This window comes from Haliotis asinina, chromosome 6, assembly GCF_037392515.1.
Source record: "Haliotis asinina isolate JCU_RB_2024 chromosome 6, JCU_Hal_asi_v2, whole genome shotgun sequence".
Classification (NCBI taxonomy): domain Eukaryota; kingdom Metazoa; phylum Mollusca; class Gastropoda; order Lepetellida; family Haliotidae; genus Haliotis; species Haliotis asinina.
Window position 1 is genome coordinate 45,174,332 of NC_090285.1, and position 19,003 is coordinate 45,193,334.

At 39.7% G+C, this 19,003-nt stretch overlaps 1 protein-coding gene across 1 annotated transcript in view; it reads right to left on the minus strand.

The window, feature by feature from the left end:
• The window catches only part of LOC137286414 (uncharacterized), a 92,704-nt gene that overhangs the window by 5,361 nt on the left and 68,340 nt on the right, over positions 1-19,003 (minus strand). The window contains exons 77-93 of the mRNA XM_067818267.1: positions 18,253-18,270; positions 17,567-17,578; positions 12,963-13,156; positions 12,144-12,272; positions 11,421-11,529; positions 10,388-10,573; positions 8,915-9,280; positions 8,173-8,318; positions 7,351-7,536; positions 6,753-6,864; positions 5,461-5,870; positions 4,598-4,820; positions 3,944-4,138; positions 2,672-2,869; positions 1,971-2,087; positions 1,466-1,577; positions 668-798 (exon numbers count right to left, since the gene is read on the minus strand). Of these exons, the coding sequence (XP_067674368.1) occupies positions 668-798; positions 1,466-1,577; positions 1,971-2,087; positions 2,672-2,869; positions 3,944-4,138; positions 4,598-4,820; positions 5,461-5,870; positions 6,753-6,864; positions 7,351-7,536; positions 8,173-8,318; positions 8,915-9,280; positions 10,388-10,573; positions 11,421-11,529; positions 12,144-12,272; positions 12,963-13,156; positions 17,567-17,578; positions 18,253-18,270 (2,844 nt within the window). The remainder of the gene's footprint in view (positions 1-667; positions 799-1,465; positions 1,578-1,970; positions 2,088-2,671; positions 2,870-3,943; positions 4,139-4,597; positions 4,821-5,460; positions 5,871-6,752; positions 6,865-7,350; positions 7,537-8,172; positions 8,319-8,914; positions 9,281-10,387; positions 10,574-11,420; positions 11,530-12,143; positions 12,273-12,962; positions 13,157-17,566; positions 17,579-18,252; positions 18,271-19,003) is intronic.

Consider the following 19,003-nt stretch of genomic DNA (forward strand, 5'->3'; position numbering starts at 1 on the left):
TATCACCAGAAACAAATAGCAGGCTGCATGGGGAAGTTTAAACAGCATAACAATTAATTACTAAGACTGAATAATTTCTGCATCTAACTAATTGCTAAACTAAAACATTTCCTAGTAGCTGTTTGCATTTACAAAGCTACAACAAGCATAGCCAGTATTCTAACAGCAAGCTATATATGCCCTCCTACTGGAGCACGGTTTCTTTCCATTTATACTCAGTTTGTAGATTAAAATAGTAAACAGTTTCTTACAATTCAAGACTTGAAATAAAACAAGTGTCAAGAGATAGTGTATTTCACACTGAATGTAAAAACAAAACTGTCAATCTGTCAACATCACCTCTGTACCAAACCGGTTGTGTAGAGACATATGTGTTTTGTTTTGAGGAATCTATCTGTGAATATTTCATGCTTGAGCTACTTTAAAATCACCTTATATTGAAAAGGTAACTACATATGAATTGGTCCAGAGTGAGGTGTAAGTTTTACCCTTATATTCCACCTTGAAGAACATTGCAACGTTCCCTTAAGATGCAGGGTTGAGAAGAGGATTAAAACATTCATTATCCCAGGCTCTGTTGGACTCAGGCATACATTGTATAGGCATAAAGCAAAGTGACACTAAATCTGGAAATTAAAAATGTTCCTGACTGGCTATGTGTGCTCACCTCAATGTTGGGGTGGAGGTGGCAGCCCTCGGGGGTGTCCAGGAAGTGGTAGTTGAGGCCATCTAGAGCCTGGATCAATGAGTTCAGTCTCACGTTGGGGTTGAAAAACATCGTTGGATGGCGATACTTCACTGGAAGTATACATGTATACATTAAACACTGATACATCATATCAAAGTGTGTTTTAAAATATTCTTAGCCTATATACAAACTAAGCCGTCATCACAAAAGTGATAAACACTAAAGGGTATAATAGCGATTAAAGCAACAACACTTATAATAATGTACATTCTTACAGTGTACTTGACTCAAAATATTCTTTGCACGTTATTATCCAGGGAAATGAATCAGTGGGCACTATATTTGTATTCTCACCTCCATGTGCACTATACAACCATTATCAGGCACTAGAATGTCCACTACCACCTTACAAACTCAACTTATCGGGTACCCATTAGTATTGCTTGGTACTCATGATGAGTTTCTACTCTAAAGACTATCTGGAGTCAAGCTGCTGAATGCAATCACCCATCCAACAACTCTCCATGATCAAGGTTGATATATTCTAAACAATTTGTGACAAGTGATCAGTGAACATGACCACAGGCCACCATGATTATCAAACTCTAAAGACTAGGATACCAAGATCAATCACATTAGTCTACATGAGATAGAGCTGTTCGGGGATTGTACATGTAATGTTTTGCAGGTATTTTCCAACAATAATCCAACTATATAATGTCAGCCTGTAAATAATCACCACACAGTATTAATGAAAATCCAACAATGTCTGCTTACATCTAGCAACCTCAAAGTCCTTCTTGACGGCAGTAGGGGACACCCAGTAGTCCACCATTGCACTGAGACTCTGCTGGTCGAAACTGTCTGTGATGTGGTTGCCATACACCACCTGGTCAAACAGAAACTCACAGTTATATATCAAGCAGGAAGAGTAGATTCATGATCCACATATTAATAATTTAATAATAATATATTACTAGCAATATATATTAGCAAGATGCACAAGCTATTTCCTTTCAATGATTTTTCTTAACTTGATCTAAAGGCTGCATACATGTTTAGTTCAGCCCAATGAATTCCCACTCAAATGACTATACACACATTCTGAAATAACAAATTAATTTTCATTTGAGTTCAGATGACTCTTACTCCTAGTCACAAACCAACATCAAACTTCTGATACCAACATAGTGGTGCAGTTTCAGAACTGACAAGGTCACTGTGTCAAGGTCAAGACAAGGTCAGAGTTACGAGGTCAGCCAGACAGGTTAGTGTGACTAACCTCAGCCAAGATGAACCTGATGCCAGTCCAGGATGTCATCCTCTGTGTGGGGGCGCCATCAGGACCCAGAACAAACAGAGGGTCCTTGAACTCTCCCGCAGCGAAGTTTAGTCCCTCCTGTAACACAGACAGCTTGTGTTGAGGAATGGCTCTGCATAAATAATCTGTGTTACTGTCAGTTTGCGAAAAAGAATTATCATCAGAATGATCAAAGTATTTCATGTAAACTAGAAGTATTGCAGCCATCTTTCTATAAACTCTGAACAAAACAAGTGTCAAACTGTAGAGAAAGCCTAAAATCTTATACATTTCTTCCAAAACTCAATTCATGAATATGCTAGAACTTACATCAACTACCATTTGATATACTCTGTTCAAATGAATATTATATTATCAAATTTTGTAGTTTAAAAGAAGATGAAACTCACACTACACATATTCAAATGTTATTAAGAAACAGAACATAAAAATCGTTTATTTCACAGCATGAAATCGTATTAGTCTGACTTCTAGAAAATATCGTTGGAAACAAGGAATGAAAACCAAACTGATGATTCATTGCTGTAGAAATATGTTAACCACAGTAAAGGGTAAGATCTGGATTAGCAAAGTAAACCCAGTCCTAAGGGAGGTAAGTTCAGGGAATGGTCACTATGTACAAAGTGACATTATCCAAGTGACTCTTTGAAAGGACACTTTACCAGGAGTTCTCCAAAGCCAATATTGGCCAGATCCTGAGGTGCATTCCATCCTCCCTGACCAAATCTGGCCCTCAGTTGGACGGCAGCATGGAGGTAGCACAGGTTGTGGAGCACAAGGGGCCATTCTGGACGGTTGGACTGCTTCAAGATGTCCGGCTCCATCCACATGAATGACCGCACCAGACTGTCCTTCATCACCTACAACCAAAACATATCAGTGTATTTCAAGAGAATTACCACATCACTGTACAATCCCCACCTGCATGATGCTGGCAAAGCAAGGATCAAAATACATCATTTGTCATTCAAACCCATGATCCTGCAAAACTCTGCAGAGTTTTTGCAGTGACTTTGACCACTTGGGTAACTGTGCTGTTTGAACCAAACACCCAACTGTTTCTGTATTTAGGCATCTGAAACAACTGTTTCCTTCTTTTACACCCCTGATTATACATATAATTAAGCCTGCAACAGGCCAGCAAACATGTATCTGGTCATATATATACCAGATCATGTCATGTATGCAATCATCCAATCATCAAGCTGGTCCAAACTGGCAACTGCTCTTCCCCACACATCTATCCACTCAAGAAAATCATCTCAAAATTTATGCTCTTTTAGAAGCCATCATGAAGCCTCATCATGTACAGTCTACCTCAAACATAATTTTAGCCATCCTCGTTATCTCCAGGGTATTATGCTCTGATAAGTCTCCACTATATCCCTGGATGCATCTACGGCTCAGCCCGAACATTTTATTACCTCCCGTTGTTGGCTCTGCATTCTCTCATAGCCAATCAGACACACTGACAGGTCCAAAAATTTTTTAAAAAAAATAGAGGCAAGAGCTCCTTCTGCCTCTTTCAGAGAACCTATGCATGGTTCATTTTGCCAAGTTTAATCGGTTAGATAATTTAAAAAGCGAAAGTGAGTTGTGATTGGTTCGCTCAACTTCCCAGTTTATATACCTCACTGAATAAAAAGCCAGCCAAGGGAGGTAACAAATTAATAGGCTTAGCTGTAGATGCATCCAGGGTATAGTGGAGACTTATCGGAACATATGCCCGAGAGATATCGAGGATGAATTTCAGCATGAAATCCCAATACTAGATGTCTCTCATGAGCTAGACTGCATTCCACAAAGTGACAGGTGCCTTATACACAGAAAGTGCATGTCAACACTTACGCATCTCCCTACTTCCTCTTTTAGTCCTGCTTTCACCATTGTTGCCAAGTGTCTTTAAGAGAAAGTTATGTTGACAAAGCTCCTACCTTTGGTGTATCTATGACAACCTTGACGGAGTTCTGGATGAGTCGGACAGGCAGCATGGAGTTGTTAGTTTGTGCAGAGATCCACAGTCGGAACTGAGAGTCAGCCTGAGTTGCAGCAGTCTCCACCAGCATGGTCTCCATGGCATTGAGCAGGTGGGGGGAGTTGTGGGCATTGTGTAGCAGCACCCACGAGCCCTACAACACAACTCGGCTGCCTGGATATTTCTTACATGGTATACATAAAATTCAACACTAAGTCAAAAGGAAACTTGTTGTTTTTTCCTGCAGTACACAGCCATCTTTAATGGGTGAGTAGAGTGATTTACATCCTACACATCATCCAATTAATGAAAATCATTTGTATGGGACAAAGTAGATGACTGTGGATCGAACCAATCATCATATACTGAACAGCAAAAGGAACGCAACTCTGGGTTTTTTCCCCAAGTTTTCAAATAAAAGATGTAAACATTGACGCTTACTTTTATGAGATTTAATTTTTTCAAAATTGTGGTCATTTGTTGTTCAGTATAGGTTTTACACATGCTAAGGGAGTGTACAGCGTTAACTGACCTACTTTATGAATGGGAGTGCAAGGAAACATCTGACCACTGAGGACATAAATATTTCTGTCACTGCTGTCACAAATCTTACCTCGGCCATCCCCTTCTGGATGTGTTTCTTGACCGTTCTTTCCATCGCAGGGTTGTTGTCTGTGAGGGTCACAACAACATAGCGACTCTGCTTCTTCCCAGCGAAGTCGGTAAACAACTTGCAGGTGGTCTCTGACTCTGATGTAAACAGCAGGATGAGAGGCATCGACGGGCTGCTCTGTCTCAGCATAGTGGGGAAGTCAAGGGGGACGTCACCATAGTATCTGGATTAGACACGGGGACATTAAATGTTTGCGTTTACCTTCATATTCTGATCTTGTCATCTTTAGTCTCCTGTTGAATTTTCAGGGGAATGTTGGCTCATCATTATTCAGCTCAAAACAATATCAGTCTCATGATAAAACTGATCCTCAATAAAACAATGGAACACCTGATCCACAATATTTATATCGTGATCCACAACCATTGAGCTAACACTGCTGATACACTATACAAATTAAATTATAAAGGTGACTTACAACAATCTCAAACACAAATCTTACATGAAATATCAGAACATATTTTCCCAGCAATAATATCATGAAAAACTGGTCGACAATAATCTAATCAAGGATTTGTTATGTACTCCCTCCTGACATTGTGTAAACATGTTCTAATCTATGTGTATTCACTCTTTGTACTCTGCATTCATTTGATGAAGGAGCAAGAGTTAGCTATGAAATGTGTAAAGAATATAAAAGAAGCTGTTATCCATAAAACAAGTCATGTACTCATCAGAGATGAATTAAACCAATCCTTCCCTCATGATAAGATGATCCACAACACAAACTTGTCAAATAATTTGCTGCAAATCAATCTCCCTGATATGACAGATTATAAGAATCCCACGACTGCCCTACTCACTTCTTGCCTAGGACCTGGTTGACGAACAATGTGGACGCCTGGAGGATCCTGTCACTACGGACAGCACGGAGCACGCACAGCCTCTGCATCGGCTTGTACACCTCATCCATCTTGTCCGGCAGAGCTACATTCTCTGGGATGTCGCTCTCACACAGGTTCCTCCACTGGGTCTCACGTCCATCTTTGGGCATGCGGTCAAACATTTCCTGAAACCACTCAAAGTGGGTTGCTAGGACCTGCAGGTTGTGGAACTGCTCATCTGTCATCCAGTCGAAAGGCTTCTTAGAGGTCACAATGCGGCTGTTGGTGTCCTGAGTGTAGCCCAAGGAGGACATGACCACTGAGCTGTAGTTGGGGGAGATGACAAACTCACGCTCCCCAGGACCCATCTGGCTGTGGGACTCCTCAACCTGCACCAACACGTTACACATTACTTGAAGACATGCAAAGAAAGATTATGAGAGTGTGTTAATTGCTCAACACCCTATCAGCAGGCTTGCAACTCTTTACGAAAGAGAATAAAGTCATGAAAACAAATAACAATTGCAAAAGCAATGAATTTGCAGTATCTAAATAGGCTACTTTATTCCTGTTGCTGTATCTGTCTAACTGAGCCTGGTGCAGGGCATCATGGCCATACGGGTACGCAGTGTGCATCACCCGAAAGCGAGTATACGTTAAATACCATTCGGAATCGTTCGGGTACAAACCTTTTCGAGACAAAAAGTTCAAAAGTTATGTGCAAATGTGCACTTTCGCGATTTGGTACGCTCTGTTCTGATTGGTCAATGTCAAAGGTTACCTGACGTGACCTCCTATAAGGTTTTGTTAGACTCAGTAGTGGAGTGTAACGAAAAATACTGAGGATAAGTTTACTTAGACTGGTGGTTTGTGAATAATCAAGTCTCGCCCAGGCAATGTTGTGATTGACATGACATGTATCAATCCAAACAGTTAGGATATGATGACATGCATCAACTTAGTCAGTCACCGTTTATGACAAGCATGGTAATAAGGGCAAATAACATCTGATTCTTCACAGGTACCTTGGAACAAACAACAGCTTTCACAACACACATCAATACAAGTCACCCACATATACGCTTGAAAATATTGTACAAAATAATCCTTGAAAGAAACTACAGTGTCTACAATTAAGCTTGAATAATTAAAGGCTGTCTTTCACAACAACAGTGTTAAGAACTGGCAAATTAGGATTCCTAACAAACTGCACATTTTCAAACACTGGCATGTAAGACATAAAAAAATTGATACAAAGATATTGTGCATACCTCCATGGCAAGTAACAGGGCGAAGATCTGTCTGTCTCTCTCCAGTAGGGCCCGGGCTGTGGTGGTGTAGGCACTGTACGTCAGCTTCTCTATCACAGCCTTCACAGCAGACCTGAAGCGACACAGACAGAAGCAATGGAGATACCAAGATGATTATAAAGTGAATCAGCAAGACGTTCATACTAAAGGTTCATCATCACCAATCTTACTGCCACTGGAGGTCATCAACTTTACATTTACCATTTGTTCCTGTTTTCAACTGAAATAAAGTATTGGGAGTAAGATATTAGAGGATAAAAGGAATCTTACTGTTATGTAGATCGATATCAACGATTCAAACTCCTTGGCACGCCTCAGAGGTTTTAACTCATGTTAATACCTTTGATATTAAATGACACATAAAAGACTTTCTATATACACAAAGTATCTAGATTAACCACTCTGTATAAACACAATATCCCACTGTTAACCTAACATACAAAGTATTCAACAACCAGGGAGTGACGGGTTTGGCCCAAATGTCCTTCTAATTACACCAAGTTACTTCAAAGCCAGTATAATCTGTGGATAGAAATGATACTCCAGTGAATACACTGACCTCTCGGAGTGGCTGATGGCTGCTTCATACAGAGCCAGAAACTGCTTGAAGGAGATCTGGTAGAGAGGATTCACTTCCCTCATGTACTGGGCAGTGTCGAAACACACAGCAGCTCGCTGTGCAATAGAACGATAACCTTCTCGGGCCTTCAGGATAGAGTCCTCACCAAGCTGCACACGGGATTGACTATAATAAGAAAAACAACAGCAAAATAAACAAAAAACAACACTGAGATTTTTTAATGCAAAACAGATACTATACATGATCTGGAAAACCAGGATGTGAGGATACATTTGGATGCCTGGGGAAACAACAGTTCTCAGATATAACATGTTTCATAATGCAGGGTGCACTTCATGCAAGAGTTGCTGCCTTGAAGATTTAGGTAGAAAAATCAGCAGCCATGCGCGTCTAAATAGGTGACGCACAATATCATATGATACAGCTCTCGGATTTGGTCGATGTATGACATCATATCCTAACTGGGTAAACTGAAGACAAACATAGATGTATGTCATCATATCCTAACTGGGTAAACTGAAGACAAACATAGACTGTCTGGTCTAGGCTTGATTACTTACAGACCACTGTCATATCTCTCAGGAGACTAGCATTCAACAGTAAATAAACAGTAAACAACAGTTGCCATACCATAACTATCACAATACACAAAAGCAGGCTACATCTCTTCTGTTGATACTACTGAATCTTACTGATATATGTGAAAACTAGGACATGATATAGTCAAGAGCGTGCACAATTCCACAAAAAGAAACAGAATATATTTAAGAAATAAAAGAAAAATTGTTCAGACTCCACTACCTCTCCAGTGTTTCATCATACAGTTTCTTAAGGTCGGCCAGTCTCTTGGTGGCCTGAAGGTCGTTCATGAGCCGAATGTCAGAAGACAGCTGGTTACGCATCTGCTGCTCCAGGCGGTGCAACTGTTCCATGTTTTCCAGCTTCTCCTATGATGGATGAGGGTAATGAAACATTGGTGCTGTATGTGTACTCCTATTCTTGTAAAATCCCATGGACCTCCACACAAATATGACATACTTTCCAGTTAAGACTTTCTGTCTGGTTATTGCTACCTCTGTGGTGAGGCAACCACACTGAGTGATCAGGCCTGCTGACTTGTGTGTGTCATGAAGATCGGGCAGTATAGGACAATGATCATAATATCAGACACTGCTTATATTCACTAACATACAGCTGAAGTGAGAGCTTAGTTTTAGGTCACTTTTAACAATATTCCAGCAAAATTATGGTGCGGGAGACAAGAAATCAGCCCATGTGGGCTACTGAACCCGGACCTTTGGCACAGCAAGCAAACATCTTAACCACTGGGCTACCCCTCTGCACCCCATAGCTGGACTGCAGCATTAAACGATTAAGGAAATATTATGAAGATGACTGATGACAACAGCACATGAACACAAGGATCAAGGGAACGTAAGACTTTTCGCTTCATATACTCTATAACAACAACAAACAGAAAGCATCTATAAAGAATAGCGGAAGTGAGGACCTTCCAATAATGGCAGAGTAACTGAATACTGACCTGTCTGAGAGCAGTCCTCTCATTCTCCAGCCGTGACTTCTCGTGGGCCATAAAGACATCTAGCAGCTTCTCCTCCACACACTGACGACACTGCTGGAAGTACATGACACTGGAGTAGGCAGCCAGCTGTTGGGGCACCTGATGAGGTTCCACCGTTGTGTGAAGGAACAAGCGGAAGTGGGGGTCACATTCCACCTCATGATCCTCCACAATCACCTTGAATCTGGACTTGCCGTTGATGAAGCTGGAGCTGGACTGGATGGTGTCTCGGAATCGCTGGTCCCGCGCCAGCTCCACCATGTTGCAGTCAGTGACAAGCAGTGGCGTACCGTCAGCCAGGCAGTTCTCAAGCTGCGATCTCATTTCCTGGACAAAAGTTTGAGACATATTGATATATTGATATACATGCTCTTGCAAAGGGATGTCAATCTTATTTTAGGCCCACAGGCTTAATAGTAACAGGGCAATATCATATTTTTAAGCCCATGGACATAATTATGAGTGGCTTAAACACATGAAATCTCAGTAATATGAGCATATAGGAAACTAGGGAGACCCATATACATGTATATGCATCCCGCCTGGCAGTGTGTATTGTACAGTATATGATCAGGTAGATCAGGTTTTTCTCCTATAATTGTTACATGTACTATTGACACTACTTTGATAATGTCTGTAGTACACTTACTGAGTAGGGGTTTTCATTCTTACATGGAGACCAAAGAAACATCAGGTGCTATATACCCATATAGATAATATCCATCCACATCAGTCTCACACACAGTCGCAATAAAATATGACAATAACATACGACACATTCCAAAACATCAGCAAAGCGAAAAAATGGTATAACAGGGAGTGTCATTCAAATTCAGGTTTAAGAGAGTTCTTGAGTAATTGTCTAAGTGCAGGTGTTCTGTATTATTCTCCCTATATTATAGTCCATTCTATTTCATCATGTCTCAGAATCATTTCCTTCAGTCACAAGCATTTTCCAAAATTAGGCACTGGTCTGTTTTTCTTTTTTTGTGAATGAGAAGGGTCATTTTCCATTATTAAGCCTAGGGCTTAAATATGGGAAACCCCCGGTACATCATCTTTTGAAAACTAACATGGTAACCATGGTAATTACCAAATCTTTTAAGTTCGTTTGGTGCTTCCTTTGGATTCAGTTACATAAAAGAACCTCCATGCCCCATATTTTCCACTAACTGAAGACTCAACAGCAATATCAGGGTTGGCGTGCCAGGAATTTAATTATTTCCATGCACTGTAGCCTAGTTTAAATATTGTTGCACAAAACAAGTAGACAAGTATATACAATTTTTTCACCAAGACAACAAAATCGATCAAATACAGATGCTATTTTCTAATATTAATCTAGTTATGTATGCCCTGAAATACTAGTATGCATATATCAAATTACATGTTCACAGAAAAGAAAGACGTAAGGTATGAGTTGCTGTGACATACATGGTATTTGACCTCCACCAGCTCCTTGCCTGTGAAGTAGACATTCAGCCAGTCCAAGACACGGGACGTGGGGTCACAGATGAGAGGCCAGGCTGTGGTACTCTTCTCTTGCATCAGGAAGCAGGCGTTCTCCAACACAAGACGTGTTGTTGGCAGTCCAATCATCTCCAGGTGCATCACATCAAGCTGCAGACAAATACTCAACATTATCACTTGAAATCTATTAAAATATCATTACATTTTGAATGTAAATGACATCATTGATCTTTCCAAATCACTGAGCTTGGGTAGTGAAAATGGTGTTTGGGTGCCTTTAGCAATAACACAGCTGGATGTACCAAGAGTGAGTGAGTGAGTTTGGTTTTACGCCGCTTTTAGCAATATTCCAGAGATATCACAGCGGTGGACACCAGAAAATGGGCCTCCCACATTTTACCCATGTGGGGAATCGAACCCGGGTCTTTGGCGTGACGAGCGAACGCTTTAACCACTAGACCAGCCCACCGCCCCGTATGTACCAAGAAGGGACAGGAAACAGATCAGCTGGTTTGGGTTTAGCAAAGTTTTTGGGCAGTGTTCTAGATACCACAGAGGGTATGTAAGGAATGGCCTTCACACATTTTAACTGGGTGGGGTAATGAAACCAGACCTTTGACGTAAAACGTGAACACTTTATTCACCTGCCTAAAACAATGTTCCTGTGACATCTTAAAAGGATCAACACCAGGTTTTACGAGTCACAAGAAAGTCTTATCCTTTAGGCTACCTTTCTTCACCAACAGCTTGAGCAATAACACATTATATTCAAGCAATAAGGATCCATTTTCTCATCATGAAATAAACTGAAGTGTTGAAAGTTTCACCATTAAATACATCCTGGCCGTTCATCCTATCTGTCTGCTGACTAAAGTATGTTTTGAACATCTGATACTGAATAAAAAGTTGAAAACATTAGAAACAGTGAACCTCATGCTGCTGAATGCAAACATTCTATTTACAACGTGTGTATTGTGGTCAGAATAGATATACTTACTGGGGTGTAGAGGAACTCGATGAGCTCCATGTTCCTGAAGAGCAGCTTGCGATGTAAAGGCAGACCATGATGCTCACAGACTTGCATGAAGAATTCTCCCATCCGCTTCCTACAGGAACACATAAATCACGTCCTACTGTGTGAACAACATATTTTCTGCAGATATCTGCATATGCTGGTAATATGTATGGGAGATGATTTGAGAATAAACTGTGTGAGAAAGATGCATGCCATCCTCGATATCTCCAGGATATATATTCCTTTAAGTCTCCACAATACCCTGGATGCATCTACTGGTTGGCTTGATAATTTTATTACCTCCCTTGGCTGGGTTTTCATCCAATCAGGTGTCTATGCAGGGAAGTTGAGAAGACAAATCACAACTAACTTTTGCTTTCTAAATTATCTAACTGATTAAACCTGGCAACACAATTGACGCAAAGGTTCTCCGAAAGAGGAAGAAGGGCTTCTTGTATACATTGTTTTAAAGTTTCGGACCTGTCAGTTTCTCAGCATGATTTCCATCAAATCTGAGTCACACTGCGAACAAACCTTCATAATATATAATGGAATCAAAATACTGTGAAAACCTAAAGTCCCAAAGAACCATAGCATAAATGATCTACTGCTGCTTTCCATGTTTCAGATCTTATGAGTGCTTCCTGCTAATGCTGTACTGACTCTCACGATCACAAAACTACTATTGTCCATATGAGAACTCACCTGGTGTCAATGTTGACAGCTCCACCATATGTGAGAAAGGCTGCAGCAGTGATGCAGTTGGCCAGCAACAACTCATTACAGTCATTCTCATTGACATGTTGTCTCCACATTGACTCCTGGGTCCTCATGCTGAAACACGGCACACATCAGACTAGAAAACAGTAAAAGAACCTTAACTTAAATTTGTGGATAACTTTGATTTGTGGATCGCGTATCTTACTATGCTTTCATGTAAATTAAGTCTTGTTGACATTACAAAGTGGTATTTTTTATCTCATCATCTGCGCTCCTAGGAATCAATACTTACTGCAACTGGCTGTCATTCATAGTGATAGATTGTAACTGACTACTTTATCCATGAAACAAAGTGACGTCACATTTTGTGTGCACACCAATGGGTTATGGTTGCAAATGACTTTGGTTAATAACATTTCATTCACAAGTGGAATATCAGACATTTTCACTTTGCTGAATCAATGAATAAGATAATCAATGTGTATACAAACTGAAATCGTGCATTTAAAAGATGATTTTCGCGCTGTTCTTTTATATCTGTGAATCAAAGCTGTGCAAGTGCACTATCATTTAAATCTTCAGGCTGAAATCCTTGAACAAATTTTGGCAGAAAGTCATATTATCAGTCTGTGCTAAAGAAATCAAACTTCTGGATACTTTCCAAACTTGTTACACATATGTGTCAATCATAATTCTTTATTACTCAGACAAAATACCAAAAAACATGATGACCTCAATCTACTGATGGAGACAGGAATCTCTCCAAGTGTCCTGGTTCCACTGTCATTACATGCACTGTCCTACCTCTCCACCATCTCCACAGCTGCCTTCAGCCTCTCATTCATAGACTGCAGCTCCATCTCCAGTGAATGTTTCTGGACAACCGCCTGATCAAACTGACTCTGAAGTTTGTTGACCACCTCCTGGACCCTGGGCAAGTCTGCTTCACTGAGGTCCTCATCTGGCTCGTCAGATGTCTCGTGAGCATCCTTGTCCGGCTACACAACCAAACAACAAATTAAGAAATACACAATCTGACCTATGTACAGTCTGACATTCATGGCTTCCAGGTAGTCATGAGGCCATCAGATTTCAGTCTCACTTATATTTAACTTTCTGCAAAGTTTTGACAGTCACATGAAAATATCTGTCCCTACATGCTATCCCATAGCAGTCACTACACAGCATAAACAATGCAGTTCTATGATCTTATTGTCAGCTTTGATCTTACTGGCAGTTTTATTACTCACATTTAACTTACAATTAATTTGGGTATTAAACTTTACATGGAACTTTAGCAAGCGCTCAAATAAGTCTAAAGTAATCTGTTCTACCACAACATGCTCTAGGTGGATCCAGGATTTACTAAAACAGGGGGTTGCTATCATCATCACATGTGAACAAACACACAGTAGACACAGTATGGAGAGACCAGTAGGGTATGAAAACGAGGGGCACATGGATTTTCTGCAAGACCCATCTCTGGATCCTCATGTACAAAGCTAGAAGACAGCTACTCTCTGGCTGACTTGATGAGAACAGTATTGCACAACAGTAAAGTCTACCAACATCCACATACTAAGCTAGCAGCTCCATGAGATACAATCTCCTACAAGACCCCACACTAACACAGACGAACACCAGTGATGAGAGAGGAAAGAAGAAGAATGAACCCTCACACAGATCCTGGACATGTCTGGATCAGACCACCCATAAGGATCACACCACCCACAACCTACTACATGTCACCGCCCCATGTTTACATCTCACAATACACAATGACAGATTGGATTACCATCACATAAATAACAGATATCAGCTCTTAGACTGGATGTTTTCCAACCTTGACACCAACAAGTCTTAATAGCACTAAGGTCTCTTTCTGCAAGGTAAACCTTGAACTGCATGTGAGCTTGTTTGAAAAATGAAAGACAAATGAAACCACTTTTACTGTATTCTATGTTCCTTTAGGTTAAGAGTCTCCAAGAACAAGAACTGATTTGCTCTCCCATTACAATGACCAAGGAAGGAGATAGACAACACTTCCTACCTAACACATCAACACCAACCTGCATCTTGTTTAAAGCCTGTTACAACATATCGTACATCACAAAGTATAAATCTATTCACTCTGCTTAAAAATAAAATTTACATAGTTCTAAGTTCTGTTACAAAATTCATGATGACAACAGGAAAACGTTTTGAACAGACTTTCTGATATGAGTAGATGGAGATTATATATGTTTAATTGCTTCATTCATCGATATATTATCAGCATCACATGACAAGACCAACCTTTTTCAAATGAACCCATTTCTACCAGCAGCAAGAAGACAAAAAAATACAACCAAATTACGTCTTATCTGAAAACCTTTTCTAATCACTTATGATTTGATTTAAACATATCATATTCAATAAGGAAAGGATTGGGCGCATGTTATCCAACTTAGAGATACACACTGTATTCCAATAAATAAAGCTAAAGTATTGTCTGAGAACACCAACAATTAGATCACCACCACACTAATGAAATGTATAACTCATCTACTGTTGACAAGTACTGATTAAGTCTACTCTCAACACAGTGATGATCTAATTAATGTAACTGATGGATTCAATTAAAATTTTGCCAGATTTGCTATATTTTACATTATATACAGTGGTAGGAACAATCAACTTGGTGATGACTTTTGTCAAGAAGATTTCTGTTGATTTATTGAGATGAAAAACAAATACAGATTTCTAAGAGCTACAAATCAGATCTGGATGAAAAGTAACCTTGCTTACAAAGCTATGGCAACAAATATTACATAATCACATCATGCTTTCTTTCCTTCCATTGCTTGACACAAGTATTTCTTAAGCCATCAGTTTTGTATCTACTATCAAAATGTATAGTTAGCTGGTTAACACTATCCCTCTCTGGTGAGACTTGTTGATAGTTAGTACATGCATGTAATCATATCAGCTTAAGCATATAGGATAACTGTATATGGATGACAACTTCTTTAATACTGGAACACAATGTTTCAATACAGGTTCTTGTATCGTTTTCAAAGTGTAAATGATACAGGGAGAGAACAGGCGATATATATACATAAACTAATTAACAAGTGATGATAAAGACAAAGGGTTAACAATGGATAAAAGGATAACGTGGAAGCCAATAGTGCACAGAGCCTAGTATAAATACAAGTTAACAATGTGATGATAACTAAGTAAGCTAGTGAGGTACACAGAGTGGGTTGTTTGTACAGTAGGCTAGAGTGGTTTGATGAACTCATCGTAAGCTGTGGGGATGGGGTAACCTTGGTCTCTGTTAATCAGGGGGCGGTATCTTTTGATGATTGCTTCAGTTATTTTCCTTTTGGTAAAGTCTGATTGGTTCTTTGAGAGGATGGTGTAGTCAGTCCAGTTGATTTGGTGATCGGGATGGGCCGCTATGTGATCTGACACTGCTGATTTCTGGTCCGATTTGATGGTAGATTTCCGATGTTCCTTGATTCTGGTTTCGACAGGCCTGGATGTTTCTCCTATGTGCTGGTATCGGAAGGTGGATGACACTTTTGTCGTCCTGAAACCTGACAACGACCCCCTAGAGCTGCTTAACCACCTCAACAAGCAACATCCCAGAGTCAAATTCACCATGGAGGCAGAAACCAACAACCAGATCCCATTCCTAGACATCCTTGTATCCCGCAACCATTCTAACCAGCTTCAGACAACAGTATACCGGAAACCAACCCACACCAACCAGTATGTCCACTATCAGTCCAACCACCATCCACGAGGAAGTCAGGTATTATCTCCACACTTACAAGAAGAGCTAAGAACGTATGTTCTATAAAACTGCATGAGGAGATCAACCACCTCAGAGATGTTTTTGTCAACCTTAATGATCACCCACCCCAGCTAGTGAACAGGACAATTGCAGCAACTTTATCGCCACCTGCTACCAAACCCTCTCGACCTGAATCAGCTCCAATAAACATTTCCATCCCATACATCGGCAAGCCCTCCCACCAGATCAGCAGGCTTCTTAAGCAACAAGCAGGAATAGACACCACCTTCACCACCTCTGTCACCATCAACATCCTCCTACAGGCCAATGGAAGAAAACACCCGCAAGCCATAAAACCCAACCCCAAGGATGTAATCTACAAAATTGACTGCAATTGTGGGCACTCATACATAGGAGAAACATCCAGGCCTGTCGAAACCAGAATCAAGGAACATCGGAAATCTACCATCAAATCGGACCAGAAATCAGCAATGTCAGATCACATAGCGGCCCATCCCGATCACCAAATCAACTGGACTGACTACACCATCCTCTCAAAGAACCAATCAGACTTTACCAAAAGGAAAATAACTGAAGCAATCATCAAAAGATACCGCCCCTGATTAACAGAGACCAAGGTTACCCCATCCCCACAGCTTACGATGAGTTCATCAAACCACTCTAGCCTACTGTACAAACAACCCACTCTGTGTACCTCACTAGCTTACTTAGTTATCATCACATTGTTAACTTGTATTTATACTAGGCTCTGTGCACTACTGGCTTCCATGTTATCCTTGTATCCATTGGTAACCCTTTGTCTTTATCATCACTTGTTAATTAGTTTATGTATATATATCGCCTGTTCTCTCCCTGTATCATTTACACTTTGAAAACGATACAAGAACCTGTATCGAAACGTCGTGTTCCAGTATTAAAGAAGTTGTCATCCATATACAGTTATCCTACTGACTTCCAACTTCTAAAATATGCCTCTCAAGCAAGTCAGCTTAAGCATGTTAGAACATCACATGCAGTGTATCATGATGCACATCACTTGTCAACACTGAGATCAACAAAACGTGAGGGATCTGGTTTAAACACCTCTTATATATTTCAAGACACTGGGCATCATGATGAAGGAGAGAACACTGAATAGCAGACTGGCATTTACCATTCATATGAACCCTCGGGTGCGGCACTGACAGACCAAAGACCCGAATCATGACAAATCATGGATTCAAACACATAAGCTGCATATCTTAACACTGCTAAGGGAGATAACTCTATACTGCAAACTGCAGAATCTTCAGTAACAGAGTTCCATTTCACAAAGCTCTCATAAGCCTAAGTTCTCAGAACTTTCTTGGTAGCAATCATACCTTCCTATACTGTAGCATACACTTACAACAGTCATAGCACTATGATAGCTTTGTGAAACGGGATCCAACACTTGAGCAACTGCAATATCTGCAAGTGTACAGCTAACTGTGATTCAGTGAACACAACTGTGTCAACACGATGTTATGTACAGGACACACTCTCAACAAAAGATTATTTGCTGTTAGCACTATTAAGGAATCTTGATAAAATCAGTTGGGGTTAAACTAGTCTATATGAAATATACCTGGCTGGCTTGCTGAAATAAACAAATGTATATGATAAGTTGGTTGTTTTAGATGTTAAATCCAATCACTGCTGTTCCCCTGGTTAGTCATGGTGTTAAACATCATCAATCATCGATCTCCAACACACTGTAATACAGCTCGAACGTTTGTTTAATTCAGACAACGCAAACTTAGCTACAGCTAACATCTTCAATAAAGCTCATTAATCCTTATTTTTCAGTGAAAAATTTACATTTAAAAAGTCATTAACCAAATCAGACTGTGAATAGTCAAAGTACTGACACTGAAAAACAAATACCTATGGTATTTTACACATGGGGAAAAAGACAATATTTCAAGAATGTTGGACTACACAAGCATGAAAATATTCATGATTATGAATAAATTCAACTTTAGTAAAAAGGAATAAAATAAGAAAAGAGAGAAAGAAAACAGATTTGTTGCTAAAACAGTTTACATACTTACAAAGCAAGAGAACAAGGCAAATGACGGTTATTGTTCTAAAAAGAATGAGTTCACAGAGAAAGCTACAAAAACAATGGACAGTCTTCTACAAAGAGTTTGATAAACATGTCAAAAGCACTGGAAGACATTATTTTGCTGTAAATGTTTTAATATAAAAAGTAAAAAAAATATATGCAAATTAATAAACTGGTTACATGAGCTTTGTACACATTCAGTTTACCTCTCGTCTTATCCTTGCCTGGTTTCAGGAAAATATAGCAATGTGTGAGTTAAATGATATTCCTTGCCATAAGAGTCCGTAAAATGTCTTTCTTGTAACAAGAAAAATATGTATATTCTTCATTATTAATTAGTGCATACATTTAGTCATGAGATGAGGAGTTGGTGGTATTATGGAACAAATGTTTCTTTGTAGACTTCAATTAACTACGACTTTGATATAATTTGTTCCATAACATTTGCATCTGGTGCTTTCTACAAGTACCTACCACTCACAGCAAATCAATCATTCAAATTTAACAAGGTTTAATCTAGGTTTATCAAAACTAGTTAATAGCAAGGTATACTCTTTGAATACAGGCTGCTTTTCAACCGTAAACTCTTTTGAAAATAGGCTGCCTTTCATGCACTTGTGTAGACCGCCGTAAGGCAAGTGATCCTCAGTTCTGTTACAATGACTGAAATATACTGAACAGCAAAAGAAAAGCAACTGTTTTTCTGTCAAGTTTTTAAATAGAAGAGATAAACATGAACACTTACTTTCATGAGATTTCATTTTTATCAGAACTTGCGTATCTTTTGCTGTTCAGTATATGTCAAAATGCCACTATAAACTCAATTCTATCAAAGTGTGTCAGCCAAACATGAGAGGGACCTCAAAGTGACTCAGTCTGTAATAATGTCCATTTGGATCAAATCATTATCAGCCTGTTGACAGCATACCAAACTTCGGTTACATGAGTTGTGTAGAC